At 43.5% G+C, this 25,732-nt stretch overlaps 1 protein-coding gene across 5 annotated transcripts in view; it reads right to left on the reverse strand.

Annotated features, from left to right (window-relative positions):
* Positions 1-25,732, reverse strand: part of CHD6 (chromodomain helicase DNA binding protein 6) — a 188,030-nt gene that overhangs the window by 43,686 nt on the left and 118,612 nt on the right. For all 5 annotated transcript variants that reach the window (XM_019637000.1, XM_019636999.1, XM_019636996.1 and 2 more), the window contains 7 exons: positions 19,054-19,249; positions 9,973-10,137; positions 8,275-8,454; positions 7,176-7,286; positions 5,373-5,575; positions 4,508-4,707; positions 3,696-3,855 (listed from right to left, as the gene is read on the reverse strand). In XM_019637000.1, coding sequence (XP_019492545.1) covers positions 3,696-3,855; positions 4,508-4,707; positions 5,373-5,575; positions 7,176-7,286; positions 8,275-8,454; positions 9,973-10,137; positions 19,054-19,249 — 1,215 coding nt within the window. The remainder of the gene's footprint in view (positions 1-3,695; positions 3,856-4,507; positions 4,708-5,372; positions 5,576-7,175; positions 7,287-8,274; positions 8,455-9,972; positions 10,138-19,053; positions 19,250-25,732) is intronic.

Below are 25,732 nucleotides of genomic sequence, written 5' to 3' on the forward strand. Positions count from 1 at the left end.
TAGTTATGAAAAGTCCATTTACATATACTTATATAGGAACCGATCACATAAGTTTTCAAAAAAAAAAAAAAAGAGAAAGAGAGAAAGCACAGTGTGTAGAGTATGTATTATTTTAAGGAAGATAAAAGGAGGCTGTACATTCACCTATGCTGGTCCATGCACAGAGTATCTCTGAAGAATCAGGTTAACAGTGGCTGCCTCTGGAGAGGGAATTAGGGGAACTGGAAGTAGGAGGAAACCTTTTGACAAAAAATTTTTCACACATGTATGTATTACCTATTCAAAGGATGTTAACAACGAAGGGCCGAGGCCTCTAAAAAGGCATAGTTTCTTAGATGCGGGTAGATAATGAGTGCCACTATGGGCTCAAGTTGTAGGTGGCGACACATGAAGTTGAAGCTTTCAGATTGGAAAGAACCCTTACTTTTCTGGTACACCATTCCTTACCTTAGCCGTCAATCAACTCAAAGAATTTTGAGTTGTTGTTTTTTTAAGCTCAGAGAATAAGAACTCTTAAGAGTTTATAACCACTGCTGATTGATCCTTCTCCCTGGCTGGCAGTCGCTGACAGACACCCGAGTAAGAACCAGAATGAGGGTGTCTTAGGTGTAGAATCCCTGCTTGCTTAGCTCTAGCTCCGTCACAGCAAGGCTTTCCTGAAGGTGTAAGATACACAGAGCTGTTTCTACTTCTCTAAAGAGAAGCCAAGGTGTTAATATTTGGCAGTATCTACAGCACGAGAAGAGAATTCAAAGCCAGTGGTCTTCACTTCTTTTCCACGTGAGAAGTGAATGGTTCAGAGGACAGATGGACAGCTCTGCTTAGAGAGCCACCCCTCCTCCCAGAGTGGATGATAATCCTGGGTGACATCTGAACGCAAAGGGAAGGCGAGCTGGAGCGTGTGTGACACCCCTAGTGTAGCCAAACAAAACACATTCATATTTTAGGTGGTAGTACTGCTTTTTCTTTCTTCTCTTTCTTTAAAAACAAACAAACATTTTGTTGATATGAAACATACTTCCAGAAAATAATCTTTGCATAAATGTAAAGCTTGATGAATTTCCACACACTGAACACACACGTGCATGCCGCACCCAGATTAGGAAGAACATTTCCCCAGAATGCCCCCTGGCAGCCCCTTCCAGTCACTACCCCCACCCTGAACGCAGTTGCCATCCTGACTTCTTATAGCTTAGATGTGAAGCAGTTGCTTTTTAACTGTTTAAAGTCTGTTAGATGACAAGTCCATGTTCCGAAATGCTACACTACCAACAAACAATGCTGTGAGTGCTCACTATGTGCCAGCACATATTGTATTAGCTCACTTACGCCTGTAACAATGCTCCGAGTTAGGAACTATTATTATCCTTATTTTCTGGGGGAGGGAAAGAAGGTACACAGAGGAATTCACCTACTGGTAAGCAATGGGGCCAGGGTTTAAATGAGACCGTCCTGGCCCCAGAGCCTGTCTCAACCCTTATCTGGTAGTGGGTGGCAGTAAATTTGCTAATTAAGAGAGCCCACAGTCTAGAGGCTCACAGTCTAGTCATGTTGAAGAAATTCTGCCTGTTTTCCATTACATCTCAGGACAGAACCAGGACCCAAGATCAAAGGATGGAAGTTTCAAGGAAGCAGATTTTAGATTCGATATACAGAAGAACAATTAATTAGAATCATCTGGTAATTACAAGAACCTCGCTGAGAAATGGTCAAGTGCCATCAGTAGGAAGGCTCGAGCAGAGGCTGGAAGATGCCCCGTCAGGGTACTGTCCACAGAGCCCCCACTGAGTGGGAGGAGCTGCACAGTCCCTGCGGGCTCTGGGATTGGCTCTTGCTGGGCCACAACTAAAGAGGACAGTGGTCTCCATCAGATTCAGAGCAATAAGCAACAGTCAGCATGTTCTAGCTCATTCTATCTTGAACGAAGTGCTTTGCTGCATTATTCTTTGATCCCCAGGGTCAGGCATACACTCAGGAGAGGCGTTGGGGTGTGTGTGTGGGGGGTGTGTGTGTGTGGGGGGGGTGTGTGTGGGGAGCGGGGAGAGGGCAGGGGGGAGGAGGCAGCGGTGGTTAGAAATGTAAGGAATTCCTCCAAGGTCAAAAATGGTCCTGGTCATCATTTGTGATCATCTCTGCAGGTGTAGAGGGGAGTTCTAGGTCAACTTCTCCAGCTCAGCCTATTTTCAGCGCTCCAGACCCACATCTGCAGCTGTGGATGGGACAGCCAAATGTTGCTGTAACTTAACGAGGCAAAACCCGTCCTTCGTTTTGCTCTTCATCTTTTTGTGATTCTGTTATGGCTACAAGCATTGCCAGTCTCCCGGCCTATGAGGCTTACAGTCAGGAAGTTAGCTGCTCTCTGCATCCCTTACCACACGTGGCCCCTTCCTTAGTCACGCCTCTCGTATTTGACCCTTTCTTTCCCATTCTACCGTCAGCACCCTAATCTAGGTCCTCATGATCAAAAATCACGACAGAACTCTCCTAGTTGGCCACTCAGCTCTAGGTTTACTTACTTCATCTTGCAAACTGTTGCCAGATTAATTTTTCTGCCCAAGTATCATCTCTTATCACATGTCACTGTTCAAGAAATATGGTTGCTTAATATTTACAAGAGTCCTAAGCTAGCCTGTCATACAGGGTCTCTCATCAGCGAGTCCGAGTCCCCTTGCCCAGCCAGCTTCCTCTCTGTCTCCCACATGGTGACTGATGCATCACATCACATGTGCTAGAGGGTCCTGCCCTAGTCGGGCTCGAGTGTGTAACCTTTAAGTCTCAGCTTGAGGCTACTGTCTCCAAAGACAGTATACTTAGGTGTACAGTCGCTTTGATTACAGTATTGGGCATGAGACCTATTTCCAAATATTTGGAGGGATGAACAGAAAGGATTAGGCTTCATCTGTTAAAGAAAAAAAGAAAAACACAACCCAACAACAACTATAGAACCATTATGTTGACGTTATAGGGAAGGAGGGAAAACCTACCCAAACATCTTAATATATAAGGTAATGAACTCTTTATAACCAGAGGATCTGCAAGCAGAGGCCTTCTTGCCACCTGCCAGGAACGCCAGGCACAGAACTCTTGCATGACCTAGGAAGCTTGATTATATGGTTTCCAAGGGTCCTTTTAATTCTAATAAACACACAGTACAGGGATGCAAATATCCATGTGCAAACATTTTCTATCACGTTTTCCTGTCTCTTGCCGCCCCAACCCAGCTGCCAGCCTAGGGATTTAAGGATGCTATTTCAAATGCATAGCTATCAAATAGCTGGAGGCCATGAATAGCAACAGCAAATGAGAAAAGGAAGCACCCGGGCAGGGGGCTGAGAGTACAGGCCACTGAGGCCAGTCTTCTGCTCTTGCTATGTGACCACAGGGGCAGAGGGAGGGAAAGGAACGGGAGAGAGCAGTGAAATCACCAGTGTCTTAACAGGATTTTGAGAGTTGGGTCAGAAAAACCCTTGGGGGCACAAGCTGCACTGGTGGAGACGTTAGGCTCTGGGGGAGAAGAGCCACTGTTAAAGGAGCTAGGAGGGCTGACCGGGAATGACCGTGACCCAGCTGAGACTCTGCATCCTGCTTTTCCAGACCCTACACGCTGGTACTGGAGCGTCAGGCGGTCCTGAGGGGCCCTAGGAACCTAGACAGTGGGTAGAGCTGCCCCAGGGCTCGGGCCGGGGCTCACTCACTTGTTGCAGTGCTGTTTGAGGTGTTTCTTGTAGCCGTCATCGTGCAAGACCACCTCAGGGTTGCAGGTGGCCAGCCAGTCTGCATTCTTTAACTCTGGAAGCAGCAGCTGGTTCTTCGTCTTCTTCCCCTTCCTCCCCCTGGGAACTGGAGCAGACAACCCTGAAGGAGAAAGGTGGGTCGATGAGACAAGGTGGCTTACATGTGGGGGTTAAAACAGGGCTGGGCTGGGCGGCCCTGCTTGACAGACCCCACCAAGTAGCGATGGTGGGGAGGAGATGCCGGGACCCCAATTTAGTAAACCTTTCAGTCAGGCAGCACAAATTCACTTACCCCCACTGTGAGGATCGAGAAAGGTACCATAACCTGTCCCCTTTGGGAACTTACAACATAGCCAGGGAATAAGGGACACTCGATCTGAAACTTGAAGGTGAGCCATTGCCACGCCCGGGGAAGGAGGAAGGCAGGACGACAAAAGGCACAGAGCAGGGAAATGCCCAGCACGTGGTGTCAGTCCCCAGCTCCGAGGAGGAGCCTGTGATGCTCAGGTTAGCGGGCAGGACTGGCACGCAGGAAACTTCAATGAACTTTAAGTTCATTGTACTTAAGCAGAATATCACAGGTATCACTCACTGGATGAGTCTCAGGGAGAACTCAAAGAATCATCGTCCTTTCCCACAGATCACTCTCTGAAATATATCTGAGAAGAACCCCCCCACCCGCCGCAAAGCACAGCAACATGGACCAACACAGGAAGACAGATGGAAGGGCAGGAGAGCCCGTGCTTCCCAGGCGTGGCCCTGCCACTTCTCACCTGAGTGGTTCTGGAGAGTCTGGGCCTGCCCGTCTTTGGTAGGTGTGATCAGCTCCCAAATGAAGCTCTTGATCTTCTCGTCCCCCTTGTAATGCTTGACGCAGTATACCAGCAGGGCCCGGCAAATCATCTCCATGTCCTTCTCGTTCAGGTGCCATTTGAAGCGCCCATGGGTCAGGATGTCCTTCCAGCGGCCCCAGCTGAGAGTGGAAACACAGAAGGGCGTTGGAGGGAGGACAGGCCATGCACATCCTCAACACTGCTGGACAAACAGGAGCCAAGAGGGCGTCTCGGCCTCTGCTGGTCTATCAGACGCCCTGAGGGCTTTGTCCAGAAAGGCCTTCAAGGACTGCTTGCTGTAGCACACCAAATGTCACTAAGGCGACCTGGACTTTGGACACTGTGAGCTTCATATGGTCACTAGAATTTTAAGAAGGGATGAAAATATTTGGAGCGGGGAATGAAAATTTGGAATTTTAAACAGAGTCCAGCTGCAGTAGTCAAAAGCAATGGTGAGCTCCCAGACGCTAAACCTTCTATTTCTACCAGAGCCAGAGGCCTGCACGAATCATGCCTTAACGGTGACATCTGTTGCACTGACTCCTTATATATCCTTGGGGAAAAAAAGCAGGAAATCAGTACCAGGCAGCAAATTAGTAACAGAGATTTGCTGTAACAAGCATATGAGAAAATCATGGCATGTCTACAATATGGCAGCAGAGCGTACAATGAACTTAGGGAGGGGGTCATGGGCAGAAAGCACACAGCCTCCCTCGGCTCATGACTCCAGAGGTGACTGGAGAGACACAGTGGACAAATCTCAGGGACTGAAAAACAAAAACAAATAGGCAAAGCCAATACCCACCCAAAGATGAGCAGGTTCTTCTCTACCCGGAAGCATTCGGCTCGGAGGTAGCGCCTGGTTTTGTCATTGAGGCGCCTGGACCTGGTGGGCCTTTCATCGGAATCACTGTCTAACTCTGAGAACTCCATGAGCTCATCCTCCTCAAAGGAGTTGTAGTGTTTGGTCTGCTTTCTCACACGAGGCCGGTCGATCACTAAGCTTTCCTAGAAACAGAGAAGACTGCTGCGGGGAAAGGCCCTCTCTCTGCCCCATTGCAATGCGCAAGGTATCCTACTGCTGTTCCTCAGGGCACAGTGGGGTAAGAACCGCACCCCGTCTCATCCTCCAGCAGGACAGGCTCTTGCCAGCACACCTGCTGTGTCCACAACAAGCAGAGGGGATGCTCTGGGACTTGCTGAAGTGGACGTGCCCGCCAGGCCCCAGCGCTGCCCACCACCATCTGCTCTCTGCAGTCATTCTAACGGGCCTGGGCAGGCGAGGCCCCCCAGTGCCCAGAGCGGCAGTCTGCTCTTGCCAAGAAAGACTGGCGCGCGACACCGCAGCTGCTCTGCCCAGCACGCGCGCTGGAGGCAGGAGAAGAGAAGGAGAATTCCACCCACTCAGCAACTTTCTGAAGACAAACACTTATATTCCTGCTGTTTCATATTCTGCCTTCCACGGGCACTAACTACTAACCTTCCGTCTTTCGCCAAAAACGTAATTCTTAGCTCAGGAACCTCATTCATTCTGGTGGCTCCAGTGGCCACAACCAACACCTCTCTTTTGGTGTCCATCATTTCATGCTCCCCCCGCCCCCCGCCTCCCCCTTCCGCCTCTCCCCAAGGCTAGGCTAAGCTCCTGAATACTGCTCTATGTAGCCCAGATAAATGCCCAGTGTCATCCCTGCTTCAGTCACCTTACTTCCCACCTTGGAATGCCCCACCTGCTTCCTCGTATCCCCCCCATATCCCACTGCCATGCACACAAAGTAACTTCTCGATTGTGACCCTGTAAAGCCACAGAATCTTCCTGTTTGGGGAGAAGAGGTTGGACGAAGCAACCTCTGGCGATCCTACGGAAGAGTTAAGGCTGGGCGCTGGTTACTGAATCAGTTAGATATCAGCTGGGACTGTCTCCTGGGTTTGTGGGTCCATAAGAGTTCAACACTCACCTGAGGAGACAGGTGAAAAGTGATGTGTGCTTATCCTGAAAGGAGGTGATAGGGTCAGAGGTGGACAGCAGGGAAACTAACACTGAAGGGATGCCTAACAACGGGCAATGCAGTTACATTCACAAACGCTATCTCCGGCTCTACAAAGTGGGCATCGCCACCTCCTTTTTCATCTGCCTTTTATCACCTGTCTCAGTGAGGTCAAGTACCTTGTCCAAAGGCAAACAGCCAGTCAGGGGCAGAGCCAGGACTCACACTCTGGTTTTACTCCAAGGCCATTCTTTCTCATGTACAGAGATAGGAAAATTTAAGATACTGGAAGAACGCAAGCGAGGCCAGCAAACTTCCTCATCGTGATTTCCCCTCTTTTCAGTATTCATCAGAGGGGAAGTTTCTTTCATAGGAAGTGTTGAAACAGGTAAAATAGTCACATGCCAAGGAAGGGATGTTGGCTTAGGTCAGAGGGCTGAACTTGACCTGTTCGGCCAGTTCCAGTTCTAGTTACCGGGTGCCTGGTAATCTGTGTGTCCCATTAGGTTGTTTTTACTTTCTAAGTTAACGTTTATCAAGCTCCATGTGCTAGGCACGTTTTGAGTGTTACATCTAGGCACCCGTGAAATGTTCCATGGAATAAAATATTCTTAATGCTGTACCTTTTCATTCTTTGCTTCAGTGTCCAGTTCAGCTATTTTGGCCCATTTCTGCCAAAAATTGGGGTCATCTAAAGAAATATCTGTTCTGTTTCCTGAAGCCACAAAGCTAGCCTGTGAAGAAGACATGAGTCAATAAACTGTGTTTGAACACAGTACAAATAAATAAAATACCTCTGTTATTTTAAATGCACCAGAAACTCACACAGAGCCTCCAAAACAAAATGTTAAAATCTCAAAGCTATTTTTTTTTTTTTATTGTAAAGACTGGGTGAGGAAATTACAATTGCAACCTATAGGATCATTTTTTGGAACTTAAACTCGGAAGCAGGAAGACAGCCCCTGGAAGACGATGGCGATGTGATGTGATGTCAATTCCCTGCAGAATGGTTAATTCTTATGATTTCCCTAGATATAATTTTTCCTTCAGTTCACCAGTTACCAAAAACATCTGTTCCAGGGAAAAGGCACTGGGCTGGGCAGTGTGAGGTGTACCGATAAGCAATGGCTGTAAAGCACAGTGTCCTACTGAAAACGTCCTACCGAAGTCACCAAACAGGAGATTTAATCAGAGATCACCAAGCTCACAGAGCCTGTGCTCAGGGAAACCCAAGAGTGATCTGATAAGTGGTCTGATTAGCTGAGTGCTAAACTCAGTGACCTGAAGGGCAGAGGAAAGAGGCACCTAGACCAGACGCTGGGAATCCTGAGTGAAATCTCTCTCCTCAGGAGATGAAGAGAATACTCGCTTCAGTCTGAGGAATGGAGGGTCACTGGAATGCTGATCAAGGGGTGCTCTGCAAAGGAACCCAGGCGACCCCGCAGGGGTTTCTGCACCGTCTGTGAATAGTGAGGAGCGCCGACTCCAAACTAAGGTGTCCATTGCTCCTGCTGAAAATCAGCATCCAAAGGTGAGGAGTGGGGTTTCTCTCTGTCGCCTCTGACTCATCATTGACGCTCCCTCTAAGAACCCGCAGAGTGTCACACAGAATAAATGTGAAGCCAGGCAATCTTAACGGTGTGCATTTAGTGAAACAGAAGCCTGGCTAACGCGGGTCAGGGCATAAACAATCTTCTCGCTCCCCCAGCGCGGACCCTGTACCTTGGCAAAAGTGGACCCCTTCCCTTCGGACTGGATGGTGATGGTGTGGGTTCTCCTCTGCAGAATCTGGTCTATGTCTTCTTCACAGAACTTGGAGCCTTCATCTTCCTCATCCATTAAGGCTCCATAAGCACCTTTCCGGAGCAAGTCCTCTACCTCCATTTTTGAAAGCTGCTGTACCTGGAGAGGTCACCAAAGGCTACTCATAAAGTGGAAAGTGCACAGGAGGAAGGAAACAGCTTCGAGTCTGGCCTTCATAATTCAGTACATGGTTCCTCCACTAATTAAACATGTCAGAAGAATAAAGACATGGATAAGCTTGAGGAAATGAAAACCCAAATAAAGACACTCAAGAGAACTATGGGAGGGCAGGCAGACAATCATCTACAGGGAGCTCTGGAATAAAACCAGCACATGACCGAGTGGCCCAACATTCTTCAGGACATTGGTTATTATCACATGTCACAAGCCATTAACAACACTATGCACCAGTGAAGAGGATATAGTTAATGTTTATTTTATATTTTAGTTTGCATCTGTATCTTTAAAAACCTCCAGATGTACCAAACAAGCTAAAGAATAATGATTTCTTCATTATTAAATAAATACATTCGTATTGGAAATGATGTCATTTCTTAACTAAAGAAAGGCTCCCATGCCAAGTGTGATCTTCTCAATTGCTTGTTGAAAACAGGAAACGGGAGTTCCGAACACCCCTTCCTGGTTCTAATTAAGAATCTGGTTCTCTTTATATCAGTCACAAGAGGGAATTCCACACTCGCAGCGCTGGTGGCTTGAAGTATTATACTTAGCAACATCTGCATAGCTAAGAGGATACAGAACATATGCCTAAAGATAACTCGTTTAGAAGGTTTTAATTTTCAACCTTTGATGCCCAGAGCCCTGAGATTAAGAAGATATATTATGCTTTGCCTATACATTAATATAATTTAAGTATCTTAGTCACAATTTTTATCCCCCCTAGAGGGGGAAAAAGATTTTATTTACCACCACATTTTGAGCTGCTAATCTATTCTTTCCTTTATTCACTGACCATCATGCACTGAACATCTTTATTATGCCAAGTACTGTCAGGCACCTTGGAGGATACAGAGAAAACGGTTTCCATTCCACCCTCAGGGAGCTGCAAGTCTGGAGCACGAGCTACAGTACGGGGACAATAAATAATTTAGAGTTACGTGTGTTAAGATCTACTGACTTCTAATAGGCGCTGTTAAAAACTCTATTTACTGAAATGTTACTGTATGTTGGGCAATACTACCACACAATTGCTCCTGTAGATTTTCTTGATTCCTCTAGGGCAGCGGTTCTCCACCTGTGGGTCGCGACCCCTTTGGGGGTCAAACGACCCTTTCACAGGGGTCCCCGGGTACTCGTCTGTGGGCGTATCTGCCTGTGGGCCTGGAGACGGATAGAGGAGTGGTGTCTCGGTTCCTAAAACCATCGAAAATATGTGTTTTCCGATGGTCTTAGGCGACCCCTGTGAAAGGTTGAGAGCCGCTGCTCTAGAGGACCCTGAATTACCCTCTACTGTAGGTTATTAGCCAACCAAGTTGTGTGGCCTGACTCAAGTTAGTGAAAGTGCATCTTACAACAGCTGCAAGAAGGCAGGCTCCAGAGCGGCCCCAGCTGTGTGACAAATGCTGAGGGCTCCGGGGACAGCCCCACCACACTCACCCCATTGGTGCTGCCCTTCCGGTTGATGTCCTGAAGAACGGCCTTGTCCAGGCCCAGCTTTAGACTGGCCTTGTCAAACATTTCCCGCTCATAGGAATTCCGAGTAATGAGGCGATATACCTTCACGGCTTTACTCTGGCCTATCCGGTGACACCGGGCCTGAGCCTGGAAAGGAAGGAGGGTCATATACATCATGTCACCAGATATAATGGCAGCAGCCCAAGAAATGGGGAAATGCTCAAATTCCATGTGGTCTCAGTGGCCAGGTCTCATGGCTATGAATCATGGGACTGATTTAGGAACAGAATTCACCCAAATGGCAGTTGCCCTTTCAAGGTCACTCATTTTATCACCCGTTATTTATTGAGTGACTGCCATGTGTTGGGATAAGGTGATGAGAAAAACATGGCCTACTCCCTTCCCTAGCCCGTGGTCACAGCTCATTCCTATGACGCTGTCCTGCCTCTTGGGAAATGCCTCTGAGCTGACAGCACCACTTTTTAAATTTTTTTTATTTTACTACAGAGAATTTCGCACATAGACTAAAGTAGAGAAAAGTATATAACCTCTTATGGACAATCTTGTTTCATCTCTATTATGCCGCTACCCTCCAAGATTATGATGAAGCAAATCCTACACACCATATTGTTTCATCCTTATGTTTCGATACGTTATTTCTAAAGGTAAGGACTCCTGTAAAACATAGTACCATTGCCATACTTCAAAAAATGAATACTTAGTACTGACTATCGAGTCAGTGTTCCAATTTCCCCGCTCATCTCATGTATTTTTTAAAGCTCGCAAGATCCAAATAGGCCCAGTCATTGTGATTGGTTGATATGGCTCAAGTCTCTTAATCTAGAAACTCCCTGCCTTTTATCTCTTTTTTGTCAAGTGTGATTTATTTTTTGAAAGAGGCCAGATATCTGTCCTATAGTTTGCCGCAGTCTACATTTTGCCACCTGCACTCTGGCTGTGTCACTGAATAGGCCCCTGTGTTCCCTTTACACTGGGAGTTATATCTTGAGACTTCAGCTAACACATCATTTTTGGCAAGTGTATTTCATAGGTGATGTTGAATTTCCATCAAGAGGCACATGATGTCTGGTTGTCTTTCTTCTGAATTGATGACCGCTGCTTAAATAATTTCATTTGGGATTACAACTCCCTTCATCAATTTTTTGGTTACCCTGATGTACAGTTCATAGAGGAGAGACAAAGCTAAATGTTTAATTCTTTCTCTTCATTTAGTCAGTTTCCAAAATAATATCCTCTAAAAGTGACCAATGAAGATTTTCATAATTAGTATTTTAAGGAACACAATGAAGTTACGCATTTAACTATGTGCTATTTTATTGCACTGCTATTATTATTCTTATTGCTGTTCAAATATGGCCTGTGAGAAACCTCTTCAAGTTGGCTCCTGAATTCTTTTGACATGATCCAGTCAAATATGGAAAGGAGGAAGGCTAGAATAAACTCTGGTGGTTGGAGGTATCGGTAGTAACTCAGGTTAGGTGGGCACATGCGTGTATACAAACAAGCATATATACAGGCATAGAAATAGATACGGATGTGCGTGTATTCATGTTGTTTGTATACATACATATACATACACATGTTCATATATATATATATACATACGAATGCATGCTATGTACATGTGTATATTTATATTGTGTGTGTGTGTATGTATGCTAGCTATGTTCACTAAGAGGGTCCGGAAGCAATGGCATGCCAGAGGCAAAGAATACAACTAACGCTCAGATCTTGGTTTCTGAATACCATTCTCCATAAGACAGAACCAAAGCATGTTAGAGAAATGGTTAACTCCAGGGCTGTGGTAGACCAGGTATAGGATGAGCCTGAAACATATTAGTGGCCAGAATGAAGGAAGTACTCAAAGAATGATGGAGACATATCAAAATAACATTTGAAACTTGAGGAGGCTCCCACTGGCTAAGTCTAGGACTATTAGAACATCAAAATAAGTAAAGATAGTAATGGACTATAATCCACTGAATAAAAAAAGAACCCATGAGAACATACTGACATAAATAAACTGGAGAAAAGGGAAAACTCTTCCTTATAGAATGAACCAACAAATGTAGGGTGACAGTTAGAAAAATCACCACTTTGCAACCACCATAGTGATGAACAATTCTGGCAAGAATAATCAATGGAAACGAAAATCAGTGGGTGAAACTTTACTGAGGAACAGGGTATTTACAGTCTCAAAGGATCTCTCCAAAATTGCTTATTAATTTCAAAGGGAAAAATGGCAAGTTATAGTGGAGAAATCTAGTAGACACCACTTAATTAAGAGACCAGAGCCTGCATTATCAGACAAACAGACATCATGTTCTTCTTGATGTGGTATATTGATAAGGACATACCACTTCAGTGGTATTGTGAAGCCTGAATCCAATCCTGAGGAGATACAGACAAACTGAGGCATAATCTATAAAACAACTGGCCTGTACTCTTCAAAAACATCAAGGTCATCAAAGAATAAAGAAAATCAAGGAACTGATCCAGACAAAGAGACTACAGACATATGAGAACTTTATATTGGCTGATCCTGGATTGAATTTTAGACTGGGGGAATAATAGCTGTAAAGATGTTGGAAGAAATTATAAAGTTATAAAATATGGACTATGGATTGGAGACAATATTCTTATTTCCTGATTCTGGGAACTGAACTGTCCTTACATAAGAGGTGTCCTTGCACTTGGGAAATACACACTAAAGTACTCAAGGAGCAACTCACTCTCAAACGGTTCAGACAAATGACAGTGTATATATGTGCACATGTCTATGTATGTACTCAAGAGACACCGAGGAGAGGGTGAGAGAGGGCAAAAATGATCAAGTAAATGGGGACAAATGTAAACAGTTGTTGAGTCTGGGTGAAGGGTACACAGGACTTACAAACTGAAATTTATCAAAATGACAATGTAAAAAATATTGAATATAGACATTTGAAGTAATATCTCTCTTGGGATTATGCTGTCCATTTGCTATACAGGTGGATTCAACTGTTTTATTTTCCTTTAAATCTCAGGAATTAATTTTTCCTTACATTAATTTAATGACAATGAAGAGGGTAGGAAAGAAAAAATTAAACCCAGTACCTTTGGAAAATGGTATATTGATTATATACCATAAAACTAATGACCAAAAAACCCTATGATAGTCCAATATCATATGCTGATTAATTTCCTTTTCACAGAATATGGGTTAGCAATTCTGAAACTACTTCTGTGTATATTAGGATTGAACAAATGAGTAAATATTCTGTTATGATAATGAGATCCAGACTTCTCACAGCCAGGGAAAGAAGTTACAAATAAGGAAGAGGGAAAGGCTAGAATTAATTCTGTGGTGTTGGGCTGGGATCAGAAATCTCACTATGGATGGATAGATACGAAATAAATATAGATGTGTATGAGTGTGTTAGTATATTTATGTGTTAGTCTGTGTATGTCCTAGCTCTCTCTACTCAGAGAGTCTAGAAGCAATAATACTTCAGTAGCAATGGGCAGACCTAGCCGCCAATTCTTAGCTTCTAAATGCCATTCTTTTTTTAAAGATTTTTTTTTAAATTGGGAAATTGGGGGGATGGGAACAGAGCTGGGGAATTGGGGGAAGGGGAACAGACAAGTTGCTGTCCTTTTGTTCTTCAGTCTAGTTGTGGAGGACGTTGCTTCACTGGCCCAAGTTGGCACCATCATTGCGCTCTTCCCGGGCGAGGCAGATCAGTCGCCGCTTCCGGACGGCTGCTCACTGCGGCTGCTGGCCGCTCATGCTGGCTGCTGGCTACATATGGTAGCCCATAGCAACCCACTGCCACAGGGGCTGCAGCCTACGCCCTCGCCAGCGACTCACAGCAGCCCAGCTCCAGGTCGAGCTGTTGTTCAGCATCTTAGCTGTGGAGGGCAGTGTCAATGGCCCTCATATGTGGGATCCGAACCGGGGCCCTCTGGCGTCCCAAGCCAGTTCTTAACCATCACGCCACTCGGCCGGCCCTAAATGCCATTCTTGAATAAAAGGAACCAGGGATCCTTAGAGAAACTGCCAATTCCATGACTAACGGCAGGAAACATGGAACATGAACCTGAACATCTTGTGGTGACATAAAGTCAGGAAGTGCTAAAAAACTGATGGGAGCATGTCAAAAACACACAGGAGCCAACTTGAAGGCTATCCAAGTGACCGAATCAGAACAACAAAATAAATAATGAGAGTGATGTACGAGACCCCATGAAATAAACATCCTTGAGCCCACACTGATATAAGTAAATGGGGACAAAGGTCCAGTGTTCTTTAGAGAATTCCAATGAATAAATGTAGACGAAATGACTGAAACAGAAAATCATCATTAGCCAAACACCACAATAATAACTGAAGGCAAGAGCCACTAATGGAAGCTATGCGTAGGCAAAAGTATGATGAGAAACACGATATTTACAGAGTCTCAAAATATTTCCTCCCAAGACACTGATTAATTTCAGAGGTAAAAATAGTTAGTTTACAATGGAGAAACCTGACAGACACCACTTCAACCAAGTAATCAAGGTTAACACCACAAGCAATAAGTCGTACTGACATCATATATCCGATAGAATGTACAGAAAAGGGTATAACACCACTTCTATGACGTTCTTGCCAAAAATGTGTAACTTCAAGATCTGATCATTAGAGAACATCGAGTAACACAAACTGAGAGACATTCTACAAAACAGCTGGTCAGTACCCTTCAGAAGTGTCAAGGTCATAAAAGACAAGGAAAGATGGAACCATTATAGATGGGAGTAAGCTAAGAAGTCATGACTTGTAAAGGAAACGTGAGACCCTAGATTGGGTCCCAGGCCAGAAAAAGAACATTTGTAGGAAACTGAAGGAATATGAGTAAAGTCTACAGATTATTGTATCAATGATAATTTCCTGGTTTCAACATTATACCACAGTTATATAAAATATTAACATTAAGGGAATCTGGGTGAAGGGTCCTAAAAGTCCATACTTGTTTTGCAACATTTTAAAAGTTTAAAATGATTTCACAATAAAAACTTTTTAAAAATTAATTTATTATTGTTTTAGAATATTACAAAATAGTTAGGATGGTTCCAAAGTCAAATATACAAAAAGGTCTATTAGGAAAAACGAGCTTCTATCCTGCCAATTTAATCCTGTTCCCTCACTCCCCATTAGGCAGCCATTTAAAAATTAAGTTTTGTTTATTTTCTTTGGGGGGTGGGGAGAGGAAATGACAGGCAGACACACAGCCTTTTTAGATAAATGCTAGCATACTATACATATTTTTTCCACTTTATTTTTTTTTCTCACCCAACACTATATTCAAGAGATGTCTCCATAGCAGTCTGCAGAAAGAGTCCTCATTCTTTTATCAAAGCTGAATATACTATGGTTTAGTTTAGTCAATCAGTCTTCTATTACCGGACAACTAACTTGTTTAATGCTTGACTTATAATTGGTTGCCATACCTTCTTTCTGTATCTTTCCTGGTAGTAAATCTTTATTGTTAGGGAAGATTTGATAGATAACTGGTACATAAAGGAAGGGATCAAAAGAAGTAGTACGGTTTATGGAACCTATAAAGCAGTAACAGTATTTGACTGTGAGTAATGACCCTGGTTTTCTTTCTCTGCTTCATCCAGTGTTGAGAGTAAAGGAATGTGAAGAGATGTTCTGAGCAGAGGTCTGATAGGGGAGCACTGCAGACACCACTGATTACCTCCTCGGTATCCACATTCCCTTTCAACTTCACTACCGGAGGAACCCTGATTCTTGCAAAGGGCCGCAACATGTTCACCTGTGTCCGGGAGATGGCAAGGTAATACAGTGACAGTGAGGTCTCCAGAAGTCTATCGGAGTTATCTGGAAAAGCTCTGCTCTCCTGAGAAAAGGATCACGCCTTCCTTCGCCACTTTTCTTGCTGGGGGCATGAAGTATCCATCTTGGAACCAAGAGGACGTAAACCACACATCACGAGGATGGTGGAGTGGAAAGACAGAAGGAACCCGGGACTCGGATGACACTAGGAAGCCACCTTGCTAGTCTTGGACTACCCACCTCCGGACTTCTCGCTCACTGAGAAAAACAAAGCTCTTTTTCAGGGGCCACTGTCACAAGCAGCTACTGATACCAGGAGATAAACACATGTTCCGCCAAGATGACTTACCTGAAAGATAACAGATGAGTCCTGTCACATTTAAAAGATTCGTCGTTTTGCAGTCAAATCTCAAACAGCTCATCATATATTCCTTGTTTTCCTAACCAGAACTCACACACAAAAATGTGGCAGACAGAGAAACATTCAGAACTAGGGCAGCAACTGAGATGAAGTCCAAATAAGGTCCATCAGCAAAGGTACAAATAGAGAACCTCTGGAGTAGGCCACAGTGGCAGGCAGTGGTGCTACCCGCCCACCCGGGATGATTATACGGCTCCAGTGCTCTCCTGCATCATTGCAGGCTCATACTTTGTTCTTTACTTTTTAATATATTTGAGGTGAACAAAGGCCTACAAGAAACAGGTAGTGATGTTCAGAAAAAAACAAAGAAAAAAACTGGTACAGTTCCCAGTGACTGCAATGGGAAGAAAGGGGGCGGTATGTGTGGCTTAGTTGCCCAAACAGTGAAAGATTTCCAATTGATTCCAGCCTTCAATCTACCACTGTCGTTTTCAAGTCCAGAGCTTAGCGAAACCTTATACCATGTCTTTACATACAATCATATGAAAATGAAAACAGCTGGTATAAAGAACTAAGTATAATGTTCATTCTGCTGTTGACCTGCACACTCCTTTTCCAAGTCATTACTTCTATACATTTAAAATGTACATTTTCTTTAACAATTTCAAATACTACTTGTTCCTCAATGAAAATCTGCATAATCAGAGAGGCTAACAAAATTACTCCAGTCCCCCCTGAACTCTAACCACTTTTAGCAAGCTGGTACAATGTCCCAGCCCATTTTCTATGCACAAGTATTTTACTTCAAGCCCAGCAATTTTGCATTTCCCCTAGCATTCTGCAAGTCTGCATCCACAGGTCATCGACTCATGCAGAAGAGAAATCAGGGCCCCCTATGTCGTATGAATCAGGGAGCACTGGGAGGCGGCCCTCCCTTTTGCAGACCTAAGTTTGGAATCTGAAATTTCCAACTCCAGGTTTATTACTCCTTGGGGAAAGTTACCTTCCTCTTTTAAAATGTAAACGTCTTTGGGAAATAGCACAGATATGTGCCCACTGCACTCTATTTCTACTCTGTGGTTCAGTTCAATCACCTCAAACTAAAGTCCTGAGCACCTCTGTCTCCCCAGGGCCGGGCCTGGTGTCGAGGGCTCAACATGTGTGTCAGTAAGTCAGTCTAAAGCTGGCTGAGAAGAGGAGAGAGAAAGGAGTTGATAGAACGGGAAAAGGAAAAGGAGCCTTTGGCGCAGCAGAAGAAAGGAGCGGGGAGTGAAAAAGAGAGGACATTAAAGAGAGAGGCAGGAGAGTCAAAAGAAACTTGATTCACTTTATTTGGGACTGATGCAGTACAGTTAAGTGCCCGTCCCGGCTGCTTCAGGGGTGTCACCTATGCTCATCCCACTCTACGTGGTCACACTTCGTATTCCCTCTGTCTGGGGCACTCTTCCTTTGCTCACATGTCACCTTGTTAAAGAAGCCTTCCTAGACCTCTCTCTAAATCTGGGCACCCAACCCCCACCATTCTTATCCTCTGTCCTGTTTTATTTCTTTGTAAGAAGTATTGCTATCTGTAACCCTCATCTACTTTTCTTTGTTTACTGAGCATGGTGCCACACAACTTGTTTTACAATGACTACTTTTCCCCTGAGTGTCAGCCACTTGTCACCAATTTAATAATTGAAAGGACTGGTTTTTCAATTAGTTGACTGCTTTCTTCAAATAAAAGGTTATTTGGAACCTCATTAAATGAAAACTACAAAGCAGAATGACTGTGTGTGAAGTGGTGGCCAGGGAAGAAGCCCAGGCCCTCATCAGCCTGCCCGGCTTTCCTGCCTCCCTCCGCATGTGATGTCCCCCAGGGCACCTCTTCAGTTTTGTGAAAACAGCAGCCTCCAAATTTTTCCATCGCCCGTATCATGAAAAAGGTTGTGAGGCACCCACTACTCTCCCTACCACGTACACTCACACTCCGAGTATTAGCAAACATCCCAAGATACAATACACACTTAGGATGAAGTGTACCCTTAATGATAATGGACGTCAATCTACATTCTAAATGGTCTTCTTGTAAGTGAGAATCTTTTTGGCTGACCTGTTGTCCTATCTGGCTAGAAAGTCACTGTTTTTACTTCCAAACAGGGTTGATGAAGAATGCTAAAGCGGAAGTGGTAGCTCAGCCATTTTCTTGTTTGGTCATGCTTGCTTTTTAAACGTATGAACACCAATCTTTGCAATAATCTTTTAAAGCCACCATTATTTAGTTTGGTTAAAACTAGAAAAGATAATCTGCAAATCCACTTAACTGGGCATACAGCAGCTCTTAAGGCACTGCACGATGTGGGGAGCAGATGAATGCATGAGGGTGCCTCTGTCGCCCCTGCCACACATGGGATCTTCCCATTCCCCTGGCCTCACTAACTTACAGGACATGTGACCATTTAACAAACAAGCCCAGTGAAAAGCCAGAATCAATCTATATAGCACGAATTAGAGGATTAGTCAAGCTTAATAACTTTCTTCGTGTCTGATGATGATGATGATGATGATATTAATAACAATAATAATAATAATAATAATAATAATAATAATAATAATAAAGCCGTTCTGTTCTGTATTTGGAGGCTACCACTGTGAAACACCATTTGGTTTAAAGTAAAAGGAAAGAACCACTCCGATGGGTGGGAGGGGTCGCCATTCACTTTTCGTTCAGTTGCACAGCCTGCCCGAGGCCCTAAGTTACCTGCCACCTGGCTGACACCACGGCATGGAACATGGCAGACACTCTACAGCCAAGCCAGGCCCTGTCCTGATGTTCTGGGATGCAGGGGCAGCTAAAGCAAACAGCAATCATCCTAATGGTTACCTGCAAGTCATTTTGTGGGTTCCAGTCTGAATCAAATATGATGCAGGTGTCAGCAGCCGTGAGGTTGATCCCCAGGCCTCCCGCTCTGGTGCACAGGAGAAAGACAAAGCGGTCTGAGTCTGGCTTACAGAACCGGTCGATGGCTGCCTGGCGCAGGTTTCCCCGAACTCGCCCATCAATCCGCTCATAGGTGTATCTGAGGGGACCCAAACGAACGAAAGCCCAGGTGTTAATCATGACTTCAGTGGAGAGCAGTAAACAACGCAGGAAGCTGTGACCGATAGCCTTAAATCCCTCACTTCTAAATTCAGACCAAATGTCAACAGTCTAGAAGGAATGCCCCCTCTACATACGCAGCAGGGCAGACACCTAAAGCTGCACTGCAAAACGTCCCCTACCACCCCGCCCCCCGCGAAAAACAAAACCAAAAAACCAGCCACAAATTAAAGCGGACTAGAAAAATTATAAACAAAAAATACCAATCCCTACTGCCCAAGCAACTTATTCTCACGTTATTACCCAGTTTGTTTTGTTTTTCTTTCTAACACTGAGTCTAATCATAAGACCAGGAAAAATAAATAAAAGCCTCAACCATCTACTTTCAGTAATGCTCATGACAAGGACTCAGAGTTCAAATCAGTCTCTAGTGCTTTCCGGTGAAGTGAAAATCGGACGAGGACACTGACAGGCAGTCCTTTTATGCCTGGGCACGTCATTTTGAACCTAACAGTTCCTCGAAGCTTTAGAGGTGCACAGCAAAACCTCCACACTGATGGCTGAAACCAAGGTCTTCTGGGCATTATATTGCCAAGCAAGTGGGGATAAATCACAGGAAACGTTTTTGTGCTGTGTTAACTAAAGTATTTTTTAAAGGAAAATAAAGTGAGAAAGTAAAGCTGAATATCCTTAAGAAGGCATAAACTTGTGTGGTAAGTTAAGATATAAGGGTGGAAAGCATGGCGGAGGAAAGGGGAAAAGGAAAGAGAATAAGAAATAAAAACTGCTAAGGGAGCATATTACTATCTGTCCACCCAATTAGAAAACACGGAAGGTAACTTTATGATGGAGATCATGTAATTAACACAGAATTAAAATACTGTAGCAATCTGGACAGCTGCTGAGAGTCTTATCCTTCTCTTATTTACCCCCTAACAACAAATGAATTAACAAGGGGATGTTACCTGGGGCCAATTTGACCAACAAGCAAGAAGTATTTGGTAAAGTGGAAGTAATAGGAACCCTGTGAGATAAAGCAAAGTAGGTCACCCTGAGCCTGATAACAACCAAGAACATGGATCCTCACCAAAATCTTATCAGTAGCCCAGAATTTGGGAAACCTGATCTCTAAAAATTCAGATAAATAATTGGTAAGGGAATAAGGATGGTCAGTCCAGGGGTAATGACTCTGTGTGGGGATGGCTCTAGACAACTAAATTTGGCGCTATAATCCTGACTTCCTTGAGGAAAAGAAAAGTCCATGTAAAGAAACCACCAAAGGGCTCGCTCAAGAGTGCGAGCTCTGAGCAACAGCAGTTCGATTCCCGGCCCGAACTGAGCTGCCACTGAGCTGCCGACAGGTGGCAGGATGGCTCAGCCAAAAAAAAAAAAAAGAAAAGAAACCACCAAAGGAAATACACATAAAGAAACCAGGCCAATTTAGGCTCCTAAGGCACATGTAACAAAGCAAAGAACCTAGTCCACAAATACTGTCTTCATTTTACAAAGCGGCAGTGTACCCATACCTGGAATTACACGTGTACATTTTCCCTTTCTCCTTTTTTTAATGTAACAAACTCAAGAATAACATATGGGACTGTGACAGCAAATAAAACAGGTGGTGATGACAGGATTGCCATGAAGGCAGACTAAGATCTTGTGTCATAAGATACAAGCTTAGGGTTATATTCTGAGTTCTGCAAAACAATGAGGTCATTAGGTATAAGGACCATTATGATTAATCACGGCCGCAGCAACAATACTAGCAGCAGCATAAGCGGCAGGCTCTGTGATACCTGCCTCACATGCATCATCACATTTAACTCTCATGAGAGTCCTGTGAGGTACTTTTGCTGCTATCATCCCCATTTTATACTTGAGGAAACTTCCAAAACAAAAACACCACACAAGCAAAATAACTTGCTCAGTCATCCGGCTGGTCACATCCATTTGACTCAAAGTCCACACTCTTGACCAGTTTGCTGTGTGGTCTTCATATATACCCTACATTTCAGTGCAGTAGGAAAGCAAGGTTTCCCCAAGAACTTAAAAGAGTAAGTTAAAGATGACTAAGGGACCCTAGTGAACTTAGGAAACTCATAACTCTACTGAAGGTGAAAGAAGAAACCATAGGTATGAAAATGATTTGGATAAATCAATGCACCAAGGATCTATGCCGGGTTCTCACACAAGTTTGGCCGTGTGTGATGCAGTGCAAGCATCACAGGATTTGGAGTCAGAAGACAGGGCTGAGATTCAATTAAACCAATAGCTGTGACCACTCCCACCATCACACATGTGAACGATTACCGCTCCAAGCACAGAGGACTCCGTGTTCCTCCACAAGACACCTCCACAAGACAGACAGGAGCTAGATGCCCAGGGATCTGAGTGCGGCAGGGACTCAGCGTAGCCTTAGGAAGAGGAGAAATCAACGAATAGTGATGATATAGCTTGGCCATCACCCACAGAAAAAATTTCCATAAAATTAGATGGTGGTTTGCCAGCTATGAAATAACAGCGGTTTAGAAATTATGCAGGATGACTGGAACACTAATTCTCATTTCCATCTCTTGTTCACTTTTGAGGAAGTAGTCTCAAAGAACACAAAACTAAAATAAAAATCCAATTATTTGAGTTCTTTTAAATTGTTCTTCATCCCCTTCACTTCGATGTCCTCACCCCTGTGTGAGAATATGGCATGAAATTAAACGGGAACAAAACCAAACAGACAGCTGGAGAGGCAACGAGGCTCAATGGGAACAAAGAAAATTTTGAGGGCTAATAAGTCTGAATGAAGAAATCAGACATCATAAAATTTGCCATGCCAAACATCAGTGCAATTAACCCTCTGTGGCAACTATATTTTGAACAAAATCCCTAGGAGTTGATGTGGCTCATCAAACTGTAATTCTGAGTCACTGTCAAGTAGCAACGAGAAGCAGGTGGCACTCTGGAAAACCTCTGGGTACGCTGTTTTGGGGAGAGGAAGGAGCAGAGTGACACGTTTTTGGCACAACAGGAAATGTTGTTCTCAGAAGGCTTAACGAAAAATGAACACGTTTCTTGTCTCCCAGCAATAACCAGCTGGAAAACATAAAGGGTGGAAACACTCCCATTCACAATAGCCATAAAAATATAAAATACTTAGGATTAAACTCAGTAAGAAATACGAACTTGACAATATGACACTAGGGGCCATGCTGGTTTGTTCACCATCTCCCTAACATCTACAGAGGTTCTGGACGAGGTAGGCACTTGACACATATCTATTGAACCAACAGTGCATATGAAAGACCTGAGGAAGTGCAGCCAGTACCAGGTTCTTCAGTTCTGCAAAGATGTCAATTATACCGTATTAAATGTATAAAAGGCTTTCAAAATCCCAACAGTTGGATATATGTATCTATCGATAAATACCGATGTATAAATGTCTGTGTATACACATACATATATATAAAAAAAGTTTTATAGAGAGGGGCTGAAGTAGGGGTAGATTAAAAAAGAATAATTGTGAAGTTCACCTCCAATAATATATGAGCAAAGGAATAGAAATATTGATCAAAAGAATAAAAAAGTTAGGCATACACCCCACATATATAATATCTCAGTATATTTTATGGATTGTGTTTTAGATGAAAGGGGAAAAGATGAACTATTTAATATAGAAAATTAGACATATTTGCAAATAAACTAAATAAATGCCTATTATATACCATTTACCAAAGTTACAGGATTGAAGACTGAAATGTAAAAAAACAAAACAAAACAAAAAACCCCCCAAAGAAATCTAGTTAAAGGTTATGAGTTAAGATGCTCATTTAATCCTTTTATCTTCCCAAACCACTAACAAACGATAATAAAAAGATTTTAAAAAATGCCTAATAATGGCCCTCCCCTAAATAAACCTACAAACAGAAGTCATAATAAAATTCTGGAAGCTAGAAAGTCAGCCAAGCAGTATTTAATTTGAAGAAAGCAGAATACAAGGTGAGAAATAACCTAATTCAATACTGTAGACTATCCAAAGGGATCATGCATTGGAGGCAACAGGTACCCTGAAAATGGGGATGCAGAGTCTAAAAACCAGGGGAGCTGGCTGAATATCAGTTAGGCTACAGAACACTCACCCCAGCCTTGAGGGTAAAGACCTGTCCCTTTCTACCCTAGGGGAGACCAATCACAGTTAAAGATAGAAGTACTATACTGAAAAAAAGGAGGAGAAACAGAAAATTGAGACCTCCCTACCTCTCTGTGCTACCCCCCCCCCCCTTCCCTACAATCAGCTCCCAGTACAATCAAGTTCCCATCCTCTAGGCTGGAGAGAGGAAGAGAAACATCTGAAAATACTGACACTGGAGGTTCCCCAACGAAATGGTCCAGGTAGATGGCTAGTGTTCACATATGGTGAGTGAAGCCCAGAGCCAACACGCCTAGCCCACATACCCAGAGCTTCCCATCAGCTCAACCGTGCCCACCATCTGATGGCTAAGATCAGACGTTGGAGAAAAGGCTCTGATCTGAAACACAAAGGCTCTGCTTCTGCTATGAAGGGCCAAGGTCCTAACACACTAACCCTCAAGAAATAACCACCGCAAAATCCAGATGAAACATAAAACACAAAACAGATGAACAGAAAAGCCTCTCCGAGAGCACTGGAGAGTTAAGGAAAGCAGGCAGATTATGGAGAGGACAGAAACATGTGGTTTTGGCCAGAGGAAAAGCAGCAGAGGTGCAGGGCTGCTACACATCTGATAAAAAGCTGCTGTCTTTCTGACCAGAGGCACAAGAGGAAGGAGTCTGGGGCCACCAGGACTGCCAGAGGATGAGAGGGGATCTCTAGAAAGCAGAAAGACAAGTACCCCAAACTTCGCTTATAAACTCTACCTAAGTCTCTGGCTCTCTCATGCTTGCAGCATACTAATATATTCTGAGCTGAGGCTGGAGTGCAACCTACCAGACCTTGATAGAATTTGCATTTTGAATCTCACCTCGTTAAATAAAAGCCATCAACATTTTCACAGCAATATAACAGAATCCTAAATCTCCACAACAAAATATTCACAATGTCCAGGGGAAATAATCCAAAATTAGGTAACACATGAGTAAACAGGAAAAATGTAATCCATTTTCAAGAGTATAAACAATCAACAGATATCAAATCCAAAATGTTATAATTATCAAACAAAAACTTTAAGATAGCCATTGTAATAATTATGCTCAATGAAGTGAAGGAATGTATGCAATGAATGAAAAACTAGCAAATCACAGCAGAGAAACATCAAACTAAGAACCAAAAGGAAACCCTAGAACTAAAACACACACACACAAAAAAGAAGAAAGCATTGAATGGGCTTAATAAGCATGATAGAAATAACAGAAAAAAGAGTAAGAGAGTTTGAAGACAGATAAACCAAAGAAGAGAGAAAAAGAATTTGGGGGGAAAAAAATAGAAAGTCTAAGGACCTGTGGGACAGCATCAAAAGGTCAAACATACAGGTGGACCTGGAGTCTCAAAAAGAAACAAGAATGGGGCAAAAGGAAAACAAAACCTGAAGAAATATTGACCAAAAATCTCCCAAATTTGATGATATACATTTGTATATTCCAGAAGATCAGTGAATTCCTTCCATCACAGTCAAACTGCTGAAAATCAAAAATCAAAAGAAAATCTCATTCAAGAGTAAAACAACACATTACACACAGGGAAACAGTGACTTAAACGGCTACAGGACTTCCATCAGAAATTATGGGGCCAGAACACAGATGATTAATACTTCAAAAAGTGCTGAAAAGAAAAAAAGAAGAGCCAATCCAGAATTCTGATACAAAAGACAGAGATATAAACAAACAAACAAAAAATTCTGACTTGGCGAAAAAAGACTGTAGGAAGATTAAAAAAAAAAATTCTATTCCGATTAATTTCAGAAAGACAAAAGAACACACCACATTTGTGAAAATACCTGTTGAATGCTATAAAAATTGAAAAATTAGAGAAGAAAATGTTCTAGGAAATTAAAAATATATTGGGTTGTTGGAAAAGTCACGATGTATTTTTTCTGTTTTTCATTGCAAAAATGCATCATGACTTTTCGGACAACCCAATAATACACAAAGAAAACCTAGGATCAAAGTTGGAAGATAAAGGAATTCTATCAGAAGATGTAGCAAAATATAATGAGATGGAAAATAAAGAGAAACTCAGATGATCTATCAATCCAGAAGGTCTGACATACAAGTAACAGGAGTCCCACAAAGATAAGATGAAACAAATAATGAAAGAGCTGAGTTGCCAACAGGTGGCAGGATGGCTCAGATGATGACAGCACGTGCTTCTAACAACAAGGTTGCCGGTTCGACTCCCGCGTGGGATGGTGGGCTATGCCCACCCACAACTAAGATTGAACACAACACCTTGAGCTGAGCTGCCCTGAGCTGCCGACGGGTGGCGGATGGCAACTGG

Source organism: Hipposideros armiger, unplaced genomic scaffold (genome assembly GCF_001890085.2).
Source record: "Hipposideros armiger isolate ML-2016 unplaced genomic scaffold, ASM189008v1 scaffold_31, whole genome shotgun sequence".
In the NCBI taxonomy this organism is placed as follows: domain Eukaryota; kingdom Metazoa; phylum Chordata; class Mammalia; order Chiroptera; family Hipposideridae; genus Hipposideros; species Hipposideros armiger.